General features: G+C 49.2%; 1 protein-coding gene across 3 annotated transcripts; it reads left to right on the plus strand.

The window, feature by feature from the left end:
• Nucleotides 1–179: 179 nt before the first annotated feature.
• Nucleotides 180–16,324, plus strand: SERPINF2 (serpin family F member 2). Of its 3 annotated transcripts, none has more exons than XM_074263857.1 (9): nt 180–235; nt 1,525–1,594; nt 1,953–2,033; nt 4,334–4,691; nt 6,058–6,201; nt 6,310–6,513; nt 8,876–9,018; nt 13,502–13,706; nt 14,789–16,324. In XM_074263857.1, exons 2-9 carry the CDS (start codon nt 1,529–1,531, stop codon nt 15,202–15,204), a joined length of 1,617 nt encoding a protein of 538 aa, XP_074119958.1. In that variant the 5' UTR covers nt 180–235; nt 1,525–1,528; the 3' UTR covers nt 15,205–16,324. The 3 variants fall into 3 exon arrangements, with proteins under 3 accessions (XP_074119958.1, XP_074119960.1, XP_074119959.1); XM_074263858.1 differs by lacking the exon at nt 180–235 and adding an exon at nt 1,064–1,300; XM_074263859.1 differs by lacking the exons at nt 180–235; nt 1,953–2,033 and having other exon boundaries at nt 1,063–1,594.
• Nucleotides 16,325–18,144: the final 1,820 nt, after the last annotated feature.

An 18,144-nucleotide genomic window follows, 5' to 3' on the forward strand; every position in this document is an offset into this window, starting at 1 on the left:
CCGAGCCGGGGGCTGGGGTGGGGAGGAGGAGATCAGAAAACTAAACAGCAAAGGGGGCCTGGCCTCTATACAAATGTTTAAATGGATGTGTCGGTCAATATTTGCTGAAAGGGAGAGAAATCTGGAAAAAGCCTGGGATCAAAGGTCAGGGTGGGAGGGCTGGGCAGGGCGGGAGTTGGGGCCAGAGCCCAGGACAGTGTCAAAGTGGACACATCGTGCACAACAGCCTGACCAGGTGAGTGAGGAGGTTTGGAGGTTGGGGGGTTGGGTTGTAAATCCCCCAGGGTGTCCAGAACCTGGCCCGGAGAGCTGGGCTCTGGAGCCAGGAAACGGCCTGAGGGGACTCAAAGCTGGAAGGATGGCAGACCAGAGGCTGGAAGGGCCCTTGGAGCCATGCAGACTCATCCCTTGGTTTTCAGATGCGAAGACAGGTCTGGGGGCCAGGGCTGACACAAGCCGTAAATCTTAGGCTCCGGATTTGAGGCCGGCCCAGCTCACTCCAAGCCTGGTGCTCCTTCCAACGGGGTCATGCGAGCTGTGTCCCTTACAGGGCCAGGGGAACTCCCAGCGGGACCCTGCTCCCTAGCCGGGGCTCTGGGCCCTGGGGCGGGCGCAGTGGGGGTCCACACTCTGGCCCCTGGAACGCCCTCCGCTCTAGTCCCAGGCCCAGCTTGTGGCCCTCAGGGAAGAGAGGCTGTGGGTCACTCTGAGGGCCTCGTTTCCCGTGGGAGGTCAGGGTCTGGAGGGCTGTCTGGGCAGCCTGGATGGGATTTTCCTTCTTCTGGGGGAGGTGGGCAGCCAGGGGTCTCTTTGGGAAGAGCAGAGGCTGGAGCAGGCCCGAAAGAACAAGCGTGCTGGTGGCGGGGGGTGGGGGGGGGGGAGAGACAATGGGAAAGCTGGCGTCCAGTCCTCCTTATTTCCTAGTCCTTTCCCAACCTCCAGGGCTGGGCTTCCAGCCAGGGCTGCCAGCAAGGGGGAGGAGGGCCCCTGGGTTCCTGGAAATGGGCAGGAATATCTCCTGCCTCCTCCCTTTACATACACCCCCAAGGGGAGAGCTCTAGGGAAATGGCCTTGGTCTAATTCATCCCTGCCATGCTCCCCAGCTGGGCCAGGAAAGGGTCATCGTGCCACATAGGCAGGGTCCAACAGCCTCCGGGATACTCCTGTTCCTTCCCCCAATGGGCCAAAGTGGTGGCAGTCACGGGCGCCCATTCTGTAGCCAGAGGGCAGCAGCCCCAGAAGCATCGGAGATGTGGGACCCTAAGCCAGTCCTATGATTTTTCTCAGCCACTGATTCCTTGTCTGTAAAAATGTTTGTTTTTTTTAAGGCGCCTAAGGTGCCTTATCACTGCCAGCTGCTGAAGGCCGAGGGAGATCTCATGTGCAGGGGTCACCATGGCCTCGGGCTTCCTGGAGGAGAAGGGATCTGAGCTGGGCCTGGAGGAGGGGGCGGCTGAAGGGCAGTGGGACAGCAGGGGAGGCCCAGGGACGAGGACAGCTAACGGAGTCTCTCCCTTGCTCCAGGACCATGGCACCCCCGATCTGGGCCTGCCTGCTGCTCGGCCTCTCCGTCCTCCCTAGCTCCTGTTTGTCGGTAAGGGGGGCAGGCTGGCAAGACCCTCTTGGAAAGTAGGGAATAGGGAGGGGGGAGGGAGAATCAGAGAGACAGGGCTCTGGGGTATCGAGGTAACAGCTGCTAGTCTTGGCTAGTGTTTCACCATTAAATTGTGGGTCTCAGGCTTAAGAAATGATAGCGGGCATCATACCTGGCACAAGTGAGAGCCAAAGAAAGGGCTCAGAGGGGCTGGGGTAATGGACACCGTGGCTGGGACCCCTGACCCTGTAGAAGGGGAGGTTGGGGGAAAGACAAGCCCTCTGGGAGCCTTCAGACCGAGAGAGGGAAAGGCTGAGTGTCCAAAAAGGGGCGGGATTCAACGTGCCTCCCATTCCAGGAGCCAGGCTGGGATGTCTTTACAGAGGAGCAGAAACAGGAGAAAGTACCCCTGCTTCTCCTCCTCAGGACGGCCAACCAGGTAACGGGCCGGAGCGGAGGGACAAAGGGCCAGGCTGTGGGTCGGGGGCTGGAAGTGGGGTTTGGGGGTGCTCTGTGGCCTTGGGCTCCAGGGAGACGACTCCGTCCCCCCTCACCTTCCCCAGTGTGGGCCCCAGGCCCAAAGTAATGAAAGACAGTCGGACAAAGTGTCTGCTCCCAGGGAAGCCCCGCTCTTCCAGGATTCCTGTTCGCAGATAAAGGAAGGACACAGGACACAGTGAGCCCACAGAGTGGCTTTGATGGCCCCAGCTGGGAGTGACTGCCTGAGGGAGGTGGTTCCCGGGCTGCCGCCCAGTGATCTAGGACGGGCCAGAGCTGAGGAGGAGAGAGGCCTGGCCAAAGGCCCATAGGCTGGACATTACTAGCTAGCCAGGGGAGCAATGGCAGGTGGGGTGGTTGGACTGGAGGCCACGTTAGTGAGGAGGATGCTGGGTAATGGGCATGTATCAGGAAGGCTGAGTCAGAATGTGAAGTCTCAAAACCCGAAATGGGGCTGGGGGAAGGAACCCGCTCCCTTTGGCACCCGGGGTTTTCGAAAGGCCTGGGGGGCGGCTAGGTGAGGTCATCAGGCCTCGGAGGTGGGAACTTGGTGCTCGTTTGTACAGAGGTGAAAATTAAATCCAAGGAAGCTGCTGAGAGAATGGGGGGATGTTGGGGGGAGACAGAGACATAAGGAAAGGGAAGGGGAGGAGGGAGAGAGCAACAGAAACAGAGACAAAGAAGAAGAGACAGAGAGACAGACAGAAAGAAGGAACGAGAAGGGGAGGAGGGAGGAAGAGAGAGAAACAGAGAGAGAGAGTGGGGGGGAGGAAGAGAAAAGGGCCTTGGACAGACGTGGGTTATGACTCACATTTAAGAGAGGAGCCTCAGCATTACCAGCGGGTGGCATCTTTGGGCATCATTTATCAATTTCAGCTTGGTGAGGGGGAAGGGGCAGGGGATGGTGGTTCTGAAGGAGAGAGGCATTAGTGTGGAGGGAGAATGGGGCATTAGTGGGGGGGGCAGGTGGAGGTCAGGAGGGCTCACAAAGCCCAACCACCAAGGTTCTGCCCAGGAGACCCCCAAACCCCCGTTTCCTCCCAAAGAAGCAGAAGGCTGGGCTCGTGCTGCTGTCACTTGGTGCATCCGCAGTGACCCTGGGTCAGTGGCTCTGCCCCGAGCCCCGCTCCTCCCCAGGCAGCCTCCGAAGCCTCTGGCAGCTCTAGCCCGAGCTCCTAGGACCAGCATTCCCTTCCTGCCGGGCACTTCGCCCCTGCCACTGTTCGGCCCGTCCTCCGGCCAGATGCTATGACTGACAGAGGGGTCAGAGGCTGGGGCACCCAGCCCAGAGAGAGCAGGAGGGGCAAGAGAGAGGCCTGGGTCCGAGATCCAGACAGAGGGGGAACTGAGATAGGGAGCACTAAGGACTGATAAGCGCTGTCTGAGGGACCCCCAGGTCAGTGTGACATCTGAGAGAGGGCAGACCGAAGTGGGGGAGACACGGGTCAGGGACGCCCAGAAAGCTTTGGGGGGGAGGGGGGAGGGCCTGCGCCCGGGGGCCAGGCCGGGGTGAGTGTGTCAGAGGGCACAGAGGCAGACTGACCAGGACGGGAGGAGAACCTTGGATTGCTAGGCTGGGAGGAAGATGGCCCTCAGCAATCACAGACAAGTCTGGAAGAGCCAGAGTTTGGGGGGAAAGAGAATGAGTCCAGTTTTGACCAGGTTGAGTTTAAGCCATCTGCAGGGCATCCCCTCTGAGAGTCCCAAGAGGCGGCTGGAGACACAAGGCTGGGGGTCAAGAGAGGTTAGGGCTGGATAAACGGACTTGAGAATCAGAGTAAAAATTTGCAAATTGGATCCACGGAAGTTGACAAGACCAGCAAGTGAAATAATACGGAGGGAGAGGGGAGAAGGCCCTATGGGACGATCTTGTTGCTGGATACAAAGATCTCCTGGTCTTGCTCACTCCCCTCAGCATCAGTTCCTGTCGGTCTCTCCAGGCCTCTCTGAAAGCCTCCTGCTGGAGGCCCCCAACAGTATTCCATGACATCCACCATCACTTATTCAGCCATTCTCTCCTTTTCCAAATCTCTGCCACTTGTAAGAGCTGAGGCTCTTCTGTGCCCCGCGATGTTTCCTGGGATTTAGGACGTAGGACCGTAGCCCTGGACCTGGAAGAGATCCCAGAAATCCACGCTCCCTCCTTTTATGCAGGAGGATGGTTGGGAGTAAGTCTCAGGCCCTCTGACTCTGAGCCCCATGCTCTTCTCAGTCTTCCTGAGTTTTGTTTCTCTCCTGCAGGAGTCAGACAGGATTCAGACAGCTTCCCTCCCAGAGCCACCAGCAAACCCTGGGGCTTTGAACTTTCCCCCTGACACCCAGGAGCATCCCAGGAAAGCAGATTCCTTCGGTGCTGGGGCTCCAACAGGCGCTCCCCCACAGCGGCTGGACAGCTGCCTGGAGCCCTCGGGGGAGGCCGGCCAGAGAGAAGAGGCTGACTGTAAGGAGATGCCCTCGGCAGAGCAGACCCACAAACTGGCCGAGGCCATGATGGAGTTCACTTTAGACCTGTTCACCAAAGTCCTGCAGAAATCCACCAGCCCCAACGTGGTCCTGTCACCCCTCAGTGTTGCGCTAGCATTGTATCACCTTGAACTAGGTAACTGGGCTGACCCCCCACTGCAGAGGGGGCAGAACCCTGAAATGGGGGATCTGGGAGGTACCCCAGGGATCCGCCAGGCTGGCCCCTCGTACTGTGGAGGAGGGAACTTGAGGGTCAAAGGGTGAGGCATCCAAGGTCACATGGTGAATTAGTGATGGAGCCGAGGGGAGGACTCGGCTCAGGCTGGCAGGGATGAGTGGGAAATTCCTGAATTTCCCAGATGCCTCTGAAACCAGCTATACTTGCAGTGTGGCCACTGTGGGAGGTCTGGGTGAGGGGTTACTCTCACATCTTCTATCAGAAAGGGGCTGGGGACAGAACCATCCTCTCTGTTATGTTAAGGATGCATTTATTGAGTGCCTACTCTGTACTCAGTACTGTGGGAGGGGCTGTGAGGGATACAGGTGGGAGACAGCATCCCTATGTCTAAAGTGGGTTAAGTGAGGAGTCTCAAAAAAACAGTCAGACGACCATAGAAGGCAGCTTGTACCTAAGTACCAAGATGTACCGAGGCAATTTTAAAACTATGGGCCAAGCCCTGAAGTTAGGAGGACCTGAGTTCAAATCTGGCCTCAGATACTTCCTGCTGTGTGACCCAGGGCAAGTCACTTAACCCCAATTGCCTCAACAATAAATTAATAAATAAAGTAAAAATAAATAATTTTTTTTTTAAAAAAAGGAAGGTGGGAGGGAGGGAGGTAAAGAAGGAAGGAAGGGATGAAAGAAGGAAGGAAGGAAGGAAGGAAGGAAGGAAGGAAGGAAGGAAGGAAGGAAGGAAGGAAGGAAGGAAGGAAGGAAGGAAGGGAGGGAGGGAGGAGGAGGGAGGAAGGAAGAGAGAGAGAAAGAGAGAGAGAAAGAAAGAGGAAGGAAGGAAGGAAGGAAGGAAGGAAGGAAGGAAGGAAGGAAGGAAGGAAGGAAGGAAGGAAGGAAGGAAGGAAGGAAGGAAGGAAGGAAGGAAGAAAGAAAGAAAGAAAGAAAGAAAGAAAGAAAGAAAGAAAGAAAGAAAGAAAGAAAGAAAGAAAGAAAGAAAGAAAGAAAGAAAGAAAGAAAGAAAAGAAAATAAGTTTCCCAGAACAGTTGCAGGTGCAATCGAATATGAAGGAGAGGCAGATTAAGGACAGGAGGAGAGGACTTTGCAGGGAGGGTTAATGAATAGGAACAAAGAGGTGGAGGTGAGAACTGAGAGGGGCTTTTGTAGGGGAGGGTTTAAAGCTCCTTAACCTCTTCTGCCTTTAGAGTGGAGCAGGGCCTGGTGCTGTGGATGGTCTGGTTGCAAAAGTGGGACGTGGGTGGCTTTGTACTTGGAGGGGGGGTGCCAGCCTGGTGATACCCCCAATGGGACCACAGCCGGCGTGTTCTCCAGGAGCCAGGACCAAGACGGTCCAACAACTGCAAAGGGTCCTGCGTGTAGAATCCGTGTCCTGCCTGCACCACACACTCAGTGGCGTCCGCCGGGAGTTGGGTAGCACAGCTCTTCGAATGGCTGCCAGGATGTATCTGAAAAAAGGTGTGTTATCCCGCTAACTCCTGTCTGTCTCCCTGTTTAAAGGAAATAAAACTCTGGGAAAAAAATGTCTTTCCACAGCTGACCTCTGAGCGAGGCTTCTCTCTCTAGGTTTCCCAGTCAAACAGGAATTCCTGGAGCAGTCAGAGAGATTTTTTGATGCAAAGCCTGCCATCCTAAAAGGGACCGAGAAGGAGGATCTTCAGATCATCAACCAATGGGTGAAGGAGGCCACAGAGGGGAAGATTGAGAACTTCCTGTCGGAGCTCCCCGCAAACACAGTGATGCTCCTGCTTAATGCTGTGTATTTTCAGGGTAGGAGCCAGTGCGTGCCAGAGAAGAGTCCCCCCAAGAGTGCATGCGGGGAGAGTCCCCCCAAGCTGGGGGCCAGCTGTGTGGAAGGGTCAGAAGCCTTGGGAGGAGGTAGGGAGGGGGATGAAGTCCCCCAGAGACCGTGTCAGGGAAGAACAGAGCACAGAGCTCATTAGGTGCGGGGAGAGCCAGCTTCTGGTTGGCTCTGGATGAGACTCATCTCCATGAAAAATGACAAGTTGGCTGTACCCAGCATCCCCAGGGACTGAACAGAGTCCCAGCTCTGGCTCCTGGTTGAGCCCTTTTAGTCAGTCTGGGACGGGGGTGGAGGGAAGATTCCCGGAGATACCCCGATTGTTGGAGCTGAATGTTCTCTCAGCCAGAGAAACGGTGAGTGTTCCCCAAAGCCGCATCCCAGGCCCCTGTCCTTTCTCTCCTGGTGACCTCGTCAGTTCTCGTGGTTTCGGTGACCATCTCAAGGCGGATGACTCGTGGCCAATGACTCTCTCCTTAAGAGGCTCCTGCAGGCCAGAATCACCAATGGCCTCCTGGACCCTCCAAATTGGATGTTCCATCAACATCTCAAAATCAACCTGTCCAAGACAGAACTCATTAAATCCTCTCCTCTTCCAAACTTTCCTCTATTTGTAGAAGACATTAGCATCCTTCCCTGCTCTCAGGTTTATAAACTTTTTTTTTTGTTGTTGTTGTTGTTTTTGGTTTTTTGGTTTTTTTGTTTATTTATTTATTTATTTATTTTGAGGCAATGGAGAGTCACATAGCTAGTAAATATCTGAGGCTGAATTTGAACACTCAGGTCCTCCTGACTTCAGGCTTGGTGCTTCTCACCTTTCTATTTCTACCTCCTGTTGACTCTGACCTGTTCTGCCTCCTCATACAGCTGCCATTTTAGTGAAGACTCATATAGCATAGCCTCCTGTCTGAAGTATTGCAGTAGCCTCCTAACTGGCCTCCCTGCCTCAGTTTTCTCCATATTCTACTTCGATCTCAACAATGCTGAAGAAATAATTTTCCTTAAGTGCCTCCCTGACCACTCACTTCCCTTAATCCAGGGCCTTCCTTGTGGCTCCAGGAGAAAACAGAAATTCCTCTGTTTATCTTCTAGGTCCCTTCACAACTTGGCTCCCCTTCATCATTCCATCTTCAGTGGACATTACTCCTTCTCCCACACCCACCAGGCAGCCAGAGTGGTCTTCTCTCCATTATCCCAGCCACCATCTTTGTGCCTTTTCTTTTTCTTTTTTTTCCTGAGGCTGGGGTTAAGTGACTTGCCCAGGGTCACACAGCTAGGAAGTGTTAAGTGTCTGAGGCCAGATTTGAACTCGGGTCCTCCTGAATTCAAGGCTGGTGCTCTATCCACTGCACCCCCTAGCTGCCCCTTTTGTGCCTTTTCACTTGTGGTACCTCATACCTGGAATTCACTGCCTTCTTTCCCCCCAGAATTCCTCTCTTCCTTTCAAGATGCAAATCAAGTACCAAGAAGCCTTTCTTAATCCCCCATAACTACTAGTGTCCTTCCTCAGAGGTCTTGGATTGAACCACTTTGTTTACAATTTAATTTTTTCTCTGAACACTTATCCTGTAGGTACATACACACACACACACACACACACACACACACACACACACACATATAAAATCTATATATACGCATTTCCTTATTTTCCTACCTGTTACAACTGAACTTTTTGGAGCAGGGATTGCTCCATTTTTGTTTTTGTAATTCCAGTAGCTTACACAGTATCTGGCACATTAAGTGCTTAATAATTACTAGTTGATTTAGTTGATTGATTGAACTAGCGTTAAAGTATTAATTAACCAATATGAATTAATTAACCAATATGAATTAATTAATTCGCATCAGGTGATTAGTAGCATGACTTTGTGGATAGAAAGCCAGCCTCACCTCTGGCCTCTGATGTAAACTCATTAAGTGACTCTGGGCAAATCTTTTGGTCTCAGAGTGCCGGCAAGTTCTCCAGCTCCGGAAGCTGTCTTACATTCAGGAGGGTGAATCGCCGGTGTCTAATTCAAACAGAAATGGATCCTTGGGATGCATGTTGTATTGTTATTGTCGTTCAATTCTTTGTGACCCCATTTGGGGTTTTTTCAGCAGAGGTACCCGAGGGGTTTGCCATTAATGTCAGGATCATTTTGCAGATGAAAAAACTGAGGTGTTAAATGACTTGCCCACTAATAGTGTCTAGGTCACATTGGAACTCAGCTCTTCCTGACTTGTAGCTACCCCATATGTGGACTTAGAAAAGCAGACCCTGATCTCCTGGCTCCCTACCTCTCAGAGGCCGGCCAGCCTTGGTAGCTCCTCCATTCTGCTTGGCTGCAGGTTTCTGGAAGACCAAGTTTGATCCCAGCCTGACCAAGACGGATGTATTTCATCTGGATGAGAAGTACGTGGTCCCTGTCGTAATGATGAAGGCCAAGAAATATCCTCTGCGCTGGTTCTTGCTGGAACAAGCAGATGTGCTGGTGAGTGGTACAGGGACGAGAAGAAGATGAAAGCCTCAGGGAGGCCGGTTCCCCTTTCCTGAGATGCCAGGGGGTCTGGGAGCCTGGACACTGAAGGATGGGAAAGGATGGAGTGAAGGAGGGTTCTGCTAGCTCTGTTCCAGGATGAGGGGTAAGGGCTTTGTTTTATTTTTTTTTAAATGTTAATTTATTAACAACTTTTTTTTTTCTTCTTTCCACATTCCATCCATTGGAAAAGAAAAGAAAAAGAAAACTCTTGCAACAAATATTCACAGTCAAACAAAACAAATTCCCCAGATTGACCATTTCCAAAAACTTTTGTCTCCTTATATACCTTGAATCTGTCAGCTCTCCAGCAGGAGGAGCAGATGCCATCATGGATCCTTGGGAATCATGGCCACCCAAAGTTGTTCTTACAGTTATTTCCGTGTAAATTGTTCTCTTGGTTCTTCACTCTGCGTCAGTTTGTCCAAGTCTTTCTAGACTTCTCTAAAGCCATATCTTCTGGCCCAAACTAGTTTTCCATTATCATGACATTCTATGGTTGATTCAGCCAAAGGATGAGTATTCTTTTAGCTTCTGCTTTTTGTCACCACAAAAATAGCTACTATGCTATAAATATTTTTGTATTCACAGATCTTTTGTCTCTATCTTTGATCGATTTGGGTATAGGAAGGGCTCAGTCTTTCAAGTACTCCTTGAATCCAGTCTTGCTTGTGGGATTCCATGGTCACTGGCGCTAAGAGGCCTCAGGAATATTCAGTCATCCCTTTGACTTGATGACCATCAAACTTGCTCCCTTGAATTTTTTCCCCCTGAGGCAGTTGGGGTTAAGTGACTTGCCCAGGATCACACAGCTAGGAAGTGTTAAGTGTCTGAGGCTGGATTTGAACTCCGGTTCTCCTGACTTCAGAACTGGTGCGCTATCCATTGTACTACCGAGCTGCCCTTCCCTTGAACTCTTTTTTAAAAATATTTTTATTAATACTTTCTCTTTTTTACATCACCATAATATCCCATGAATCCCACCCAGAAAGCCATCCCATAAGACAAATAGTATTTTTTTTAAGAAAGGAAGAAAAAAAAATCAGCACAACTGATCAATACATTGAAAAAGTCCAAAAATTGTTCAATGCATAAGACTTCCCACCTCCACCAAGGAGTAGTCAGGGCTGTCTTCTTATGTCTATTCATTCTTTTTTTTTTTTTTTTTTAATTCATTTTCCCAAATTATCCCCTCCCTCCCTCCATTCCCTCCCCCCCCCCCATGGCAGGTAATCCCATTATGTCTATTCATTCTAGTTTTCCTCAGTCTTTATATTTGATTTTCTGGAATGTCTGTCCATTTATGTTGTTGTAGTCACTGTGTATATCCTTATTTTTGGCACTGCTTCCTTCACTCCGTTGAGTTCATATTCTTTCCATGCTTCTCTCTATTTATCCCACACATCATTTCTTATAGCAGTCATTGTTATTGTTGATTTCCATGAGGAATAAGCCCAATGATGGAGTCTCTGATTCAAAGGACACGAACATTTTCATAACTTCCTTTGCGTAATTTCAATTTGCTTTCCAAAGTGCTCATACCATTTCACACTCCACCAACAATGTATTAAAACGCTCATCTTTCCCATAATTCCACCAATATTGACTCCTGCCATTTTGGGTCAATTTTGCCAATTTGCTGTGCATGAGGGGAAACTTCAAGAGCTGTTTTGATATGCATTTCTTTTACTATTACTGATAGGGAGCATTTTTTCCCATGTGGTTGTGATTCTTTGCAGTCTTGTTGAGAACTGTTTATTCAAAGTCTTTGACCATAGTTATGGAAATGGCTATTAGTCTCAGATGTTTATTCCTTTTTTATATATCTTAGATACCAAACCCTTCTCAAAGAAATTTGATGCAAAGATTTTTTCCTATTGAGCAACTCCCTCTAACTCTTAAAACCTCCTGTTTTTTCTTTCCTCTTCTTTTATCCTCATCTCATTTTCTAATTTTTTAAATGGCCAGCTCAACTCATTAATTTTTTCTTTTTCTCTCTCGTTAATATCAGCCTTCAGGGAAAACAATTTGCCCCCAAGTTCTGCCTTGGATGCATTCCATAAATTCTGTTAATGTCGTATATCTGGAGCGCTATCATTGTTATCTCCAATAGAATTTGTTGCTGCTTCTGTTGGTTGATCTTTAACCCTAGCATTACTCATTCACTGTGCTCTCTGCCTTCTCGCTGCTGATTATAGCAATTTAGTTTTCCTTTCTCTTCTGACTAATTATATTTGCTAAAGGTTTATCCATATTATTGGTCTTTTTTGTAAAATCCCAGCTCATTTTCTTTCTCAACTCAATTGTTTTATTTCATTTCTATTTTGTTAATTTTTTCCTTAATTCCTGTAATTTCTTGTACTTGGCTTGTCTTCAGCCTGTGAGTTTTTCCCTCCATCCTCCATTCTAGAGGAAGGAACACTGCATCATAGATAGGGATGGCAGATAGGGATCAGATCTGGGACTTCATTAGCACAGGGAACTCCCAAAGGAGGAACGTCCTTCCACCAATGCAGGTTCGCACTTGCCATGCAACTTATCTTCTTGGAGAGTCTTGGTGGGTCTTTCTGACTCTGAGGCCATTTCTTTAATCCTTTTCCTGCCCTATCTGGTTATGGATGTTGCCATACTCAGTATATATAGAGCAAACGGCAGAAAAAATGGTCCCCTTTGCTCTCCCTTCCTCTCATTGCCCATTAATCTTCTCTTCTGGGTTCCTCTTCTCCCCATCCTCTGCTGGTCATTTCCTGAGACTTCCCAAAGCATCAGAAATGCAGGTAGTCTGAGCAGCAACAGAAGCACCACAATAGGATCCTTGACTTTATTATTATTATTATAGCTTTTTATTGACAAAAAATATGCATGGGTAATTTTTCAACATTGACCCTTGCAAAGCCTTCTGTTCCAAATTATCCCTTCCTTCCCTTCACCCCCTTCCCTAGCGGGCAGGTAGTCCCATATATGTTAAATGTGTTAAAGTATATGTTAAATACAATATATGTATACATGTTTATACAGTTAACTTGCTGCACAAGAAAAATGGGGATCCTTGACTTTTTAAAACCCAAAGATGATGTTTTTAGAACTAGAACAGGAAGAGACCTTAGAGACTGCTTCATCCACCCCCAAAAGGTTGAGACCCACCCAACATTACAGAAGTAGGTCTAAGGGTCAGAATAAGGCTTGAGTCTCGGGTCCCATAATTCCACGCTTAGGGCGCCAGACCTAGACCCTCCCCTCTGTAGCAAGGAGTCCTCACTGTCAGTCTAATTCGGTCAAGCAGAGACTTAGGAAGAACCTCTTCTGTTCTGGGATGGAGGTGAAGAAATGACTTGCTTGCTAGGCAGCCAGCTGGGGCACAGCCAGAGGGACCAAGGGGGCCCGGGAGAGCCTGGAGGCCAGGCAGCGAAGGCCCGATCCATGGGATTGACCTTGTTCTACCTGGCAAAAGAGGGCAGCGCTGGGAGTCATAGGTAGGAGACTTAGAAGCAGATTTAGACTGGATCAAGAGAAGATTATGCTGGCTGTGAGAGCCATACAAATGAGGCTTCCTCTGGAAGTGAAGGAAGGAAGGAAAAAAGCATTTATTAAGGGCCTATTATGGGCCAGAGTGCCCACCCTATGCTAGGTGGGCCAGCTAGATGGTGTGCTGGAGAGAGAATTCAGGTAGACCTGGACTAAAATTCAGCCTCAGACACTAGATGTGTGACCCTGGCAAGTCACTTCACCCTGTCTGCCTCAGTTTCCTGATCTGTGAAATGAGCTGGAGAAGGAAATGGCAGACCACTCCAGTGTCTCTGCCAAGAAAACTCCAAACAGGATCATGAAGAACAGGACATGACTGAAAAATGATTGAGCAGCTCATGTGGCAGGCACTGCGCTAAGTGCTTTACAAATGTTGTCTCATTTCAACCTCAGACTTTGTGAGATGGGCCATTTTACAGTCAAGGAAACTGAGGCAGCTGGGCCAGGGTCACTCAGTCACTAGGTGTCTGAGGTCAGATTTGAAGTATGGTTATCCTGACTCCAGGCCCAGCACTCTATCCACTGTACCACCCAGCGGCCTTTGAATGAAGGAATGAATGAAAAGCATCTATTAAATGCTTACGGTGTACGAAGCATTATGTGAAATCCTGGAAATATACATTTAAAAGACAGCTGGCTAGGAGGTGGCCAGGGGTAACGTGAAGTCAGGACCTCCCTCGCTTTCCAAGATGATGTTGTAGTGGGGGTGTGGGAGTCTTGGTTTTTGAGATTCTAGGGGTGATCTAGAAAATTCCCTGGAAGTCACAGCTTTGGATAAACGAGTCACCCAGTGAGCCTTGTCAGTGGTCCGGAGGGTCTAGTTCCAGGATCCTTTCTTCTTTGCTCTGGGCTCTTTCCATCGCTGTCCCCTCTATCCCTTTATGCTTTACCAGGGTCCTTGGTTCTCCCTCAGGTGGCTCAGTTCCCCTTCAAGAACAATATGAGCTTTGTGGCCGTGGTCCCCACCCAGTTTGATTGGAACGCCTCCCAGGTTCTGGGCAACCTGAGCGGAGCTGCCTTGCATCAGCCCTTCATGAAGGAGAGGCCCACAGAGGTAATGATACCCAAGCTGCACCTGGACCACCAGATGGACCTAGTCTCGACCCTTGGCCAGCTGGGTAAGTTCCCTAGGATGGTGGGGGGAGGGCAACAGAAGATGTGGCTAGGGGGGCCTTCTTGGTCCTTTCCTGGACATGGAGGTGGAAAGTGGGAAGACAGGCTGGCTCTAGCCCTCGGATATATCCCATTTTCCTTGGCGAGGGGGCATCTGAAGAACTTCGATTTAGAGCTGGAAACAGAGATCCCTCATTTGACAGATAAAGAAACTGAGTCCCAGACAGGTTATGTGTCATATGGCTAGTAAACAGCAAAGTCAAGATTCAAAAGGTCTCTCATTCAAGGCCATTTGATTCCACCCTTTGATTTTACAGATTGTAAAACTGAGGTCCAGCAAGGCTGTGTCCCATGGCTGATAAGTGTCAGAGGCAGGATCTGAACCCAGATTTTCTTGCATCTAAGTCCAGCCCTCTGTCCACTCCCTCCCATTGGATTCAGAAACCTGGTGCTCTTGATGTACTTGGTACCTTATATTTCCATGCAGGCCGGGGTGAAACATCCCTGGCCTGGGTCCATTTCCCTCCCTTCTCTGCCTCAGGGCTGCCTCCCACTCACTGGGCGAGCCACTTCCCCTTTCCAGTCGCAGGTACTTCCTCAGAAATAAGTCAGGTCTGCTCCAGGACTCCTTAGTCATTTCTGTGTCATGGGCAGGAAAGGAATAAGTATTTCTATGGCACCGACTTCATGCCAGGCACTGTGTTAAGTGCTTTATAAATATTACTTCACTTTATCCAGAGGGTACATGGGCCTCTTTAGCAATCTAGAGAGCCTACCAATCCTATCCAGAATTATGGTTTTAAACATGCAAAATAACATTTTGGATTACAAAGAAAACCAGTCGTACGTAAATAGTTATTAAAACAACAAAAATAACAATATCGAACTGGCCAAAATGGAAAATGGAGCCTGGAGTCATAAGGGAAGGCTCTAGTTACCAAGGAAGGCCCGTGCTCTGGCCCTCCGCCGGGTCCTGCTTCTCCCCCTCGAGGGCAGCCGGGCCAAGTCACCCCTTTGGTGGAGGTTTCCAAGAAGGGAGGGCCAGATCTTCTCTCGGTAGTGACTGGCTTCTCCCGCTTCCGGACAGGCCTCCAGGAGCTGTTCCATAACCCCGACCTCCGCGGAATCTCAGAGAAGAGCCTGGTGGTGTCCAGCGTCCAGCACCGGGCCACCCTCGAGCTGGACGAGGCCGGGGTGGAAGCCTCCGCTGTCACCAGTGCCGTCATGTCCCGCATGTCCCACTTCTCCATCAACTTGAACCGGCCCTTTCTCTTCTTCATCTTTGATGATGTCACCCGAATTCCGCTCTTCGTGGGCAGCGTCAAAAACCCCAACCCCAGTGGGCAGAAGGAGATCAAGGAACAGCGGGACGCCCCGGACAATAAGGATTTCCTCCCGGGACAGAAATACTTCTATATGAAAGACAAGTTCTTTGGGCCCAACTTGAAACTCTCTCCACCCAAGGAGGAGTATGACTATCCTGAAGTCCAGAACCCCAAGTGAAGGCAGGTGGGGCTCTGGCAGCATCCCATGTCCTCTGGCCCAACACAGTCTCCTCACCGAGGTTGGGTCTGGGGCAGGGACTCTGACCTCTCGTGACTGTTTCTGCCAGTCTGCCAAAGTGGGAATGAGGCACTGGTGTCAGGGGAGGGGTCTGGGATCAAAAGTAGAGATTAAATGGGACTGGGGAGGAGAGGAGGAGAAGATCCCGTTCCCCTCCCTTCTCCTTGGGGTAATGGGGACGGGGTGGGGAGGGTTTCACACACATAGATGCTGAGGGGTGGGAGGGAGTGGCCACTTTATCCTCCTGTGTAGCCATTGCAAAAGGGCTGGAGGAGATCTCTTTTCTGGGGCTTGGGGCCGACACACTAACTGTCAGTGACAAAGGTCATTCACAAAAGAGAGTTTCACACTTCACCGTTTGTTTACACTTATTCTGGTGGAGAAGGGAGGGATACAGAAGTGTGAGGGAGGGAGCAAAAACTGCTCGGTGCCCCTTCTGGCAGAACAGGACTGGGCCAGACCCACCAGGGTTGGTGGGGCGGAGTCACCCTAATCTGAGGAAGGGGCAGGATAGCAAAAAGATGGCAACTGACTCATTAGCCTGGTGGCTGGGAGAGACCTTAGAGATCACTCAGTTAGGCTTCCCCGTATTTTACACAAGAGGAAAAAGCCCCCAAAGGACAGACTTACCCAGGTCACAGTAGCTGTTAGACCTCTGGCTTCGTGTTCCCCACTGAGGGACCAAAGCAAGAGCCTCGGACTGGGTTTTAACCCTGGTTGTTCTACGTGATCTTGGCAAGGTTAAATGAAGAGGGATAGACTAGATCATCTGCACGGTCCCTTCTTGTTCTGATGTTCCCAGAGCTGATGGCAACATCACGGTGAAATCCCAGAGGAGACCTTCATCAACCTAGTGGTGTGTTCTCCCAATCCCACAGCGTCCAGGCCTAACTCCCTCGCCTCACCCCCACCATCCCCAAGGATCCCCAAGTCACCAGAATGGCTCTCTTTCTTTCCTCCGAGTACCGCTTGTAGTGGGCAGGGAGGGTAGCTGGAGGTTTGTTTTGTAAAGTTTTTCTAGTGATTTTTATGTCATCTGAATAATAAAGAATGAATTGGCCAGGCTGCTCTGATGTCTCTGGGCTGGAGAGCCTTGGGAAGCGGATGGATGGATGGTGGAGCACTGCGGGCAGGAGGGAAAAGCAACAAGGCAGCTATATCATGAGTAAAGGTGAAATGGGGTGGAATGGGAGGAGACTTTCACTCTTTTTTCTTCTCAGTCATGTCAGTGGGCCCTATTAGGAGGCTGAATTACCCAGAAGGACTAGCTGAGAAATGGCCAGAGATGGACGGTCAGGGTGGTGGTGGATGTGGACACCAAGTTATACAAGATCACAAAACTAAGGAGAATTAGAAGGTCATGGGAGCAATAAGATGGCAGACTAAAGATTTTCTTTGAATCTCATGAGCTCTCAAACCTCTCTAAGACAGAAATTATGTGCCAAAAATTAAGCAGCACTAGCTGTCTCCATGGTCTAGGTCACCCAGAATCCAAAGAAAATTACAAAAACCAAAATCAATGAACTTAGTGCCCCTCTCCTATTTCCCACAATCCAGCAGTGAGGCAGTCCCAAGGTCCCAAAACATGGGTCATGGCTTGTGACAAAATACAGCTTTATGCCCCAATCCCATCCATCTTTTCTGTATTGTTGAGACCCTGCTCCTGGAGAAGTTTGTTCAATCAGCAAAAGCTAGCAGGGTAGCAGTGGTAGCCAGACGGATGGGGGCCACAACCCTTTAGCCCCAGTGGGGCAAAATTCTGAAATTCCAGTGCTGGGGTAGATGACCTCATGGCATCCATGCTGCAAAGCTCTGAACGGCTGCTGCCAGGGTGGACAGCTGGGAGCAGCAGCATGGCAGCTCTCTGAACTATTCAGAACCACTCAGAAGTCAGGACAAGACACCATAGATCTGTCAAGGAAGGAGTATTCAGTACTTCCTAAATCTAGAGAAGAACCCAGCATCTAGCTTGGACCAGTTCTTAACACTCAAATCATTCAGGGCAGAGACTTAAACTGATGAGCCATGAGTTGCCCAGTATAAGAAGAGACTGGGCCATTTTGAGATCCAATCCCTGAGGAAACCACTATCAGAGGGGAAATGAATCAGAAAGTGAATGCGAGAAAACCAGGAGGGGAAATGACTGAAATTACTCAAGAGCTCAGGAAGAAGAAGACTCAAATGTAAACAGATAAATCAATAGAGAAAACATTAACAACCGAAAGAAACAGATCTAGCAAATGTTTATCTATGAACAAATAAAGAAAAATAAAGGAAAATAATCCAATGCTTGAGACAGAGGACACTGTGAAATGTGAGCAGAACATGGAACCACCACATGCAGTTCCTGAGTGATTCTAAAGAGAAATGAGAATTAGAAGAGCAGAATTTGTGGTCTCTGCAGCAAAAATATTGGGTTGAATAGAAAAACCGGAATCTGAAATGTGAAACCTTAACCAAATAAAAGAGAGAACAATAGATTGGGAGTGCAGATATATAGAAGTGAAGGATAATCTAGAAGAGAAGCAAAAAATAATGACATTAAGAGAAAATATGTAGGCTCATTCAGTATGATTGCCTTGCCTAATGGTATTTATTTGAGCCCATGCTACTCAAATAAAACAAAATAGCAAACATTTGTTAAAAAGAAAGAAAAAAGAAAAAGGAAATATGCCTCTATGCAAGCAAAACATATTGATCTCAAAGACAGTATGTGAAGACACAACTTAAAAACTATAGATTTCCCAGAAGAACACAATAGGATAGGAGAAAAAAAACATAAAGAAAAAAATAGAAAAGAACATAGGAAATTAAATACCAATGAAAAGAATTCACAAATCTAGGCAAAAATTCTTCAAATATAAAGAAAAGAGAATTCAA

The sequence above is a fragment of the Sminthopsis crassicaudata genome, chromosome 4, assembly GCF_048593235.1.
Source record: "Sminthopsis crassicaudata isolate SCR6 chromosome 4, ASM4859323v1, whole genome shotgun sequence".
NCBI lineage: Eukaryota > Metazoa > Chordata > Mammalia > Dasyuromorphia > Dasyuridae > Sminthopsis > Sminthopsis crassicaudata.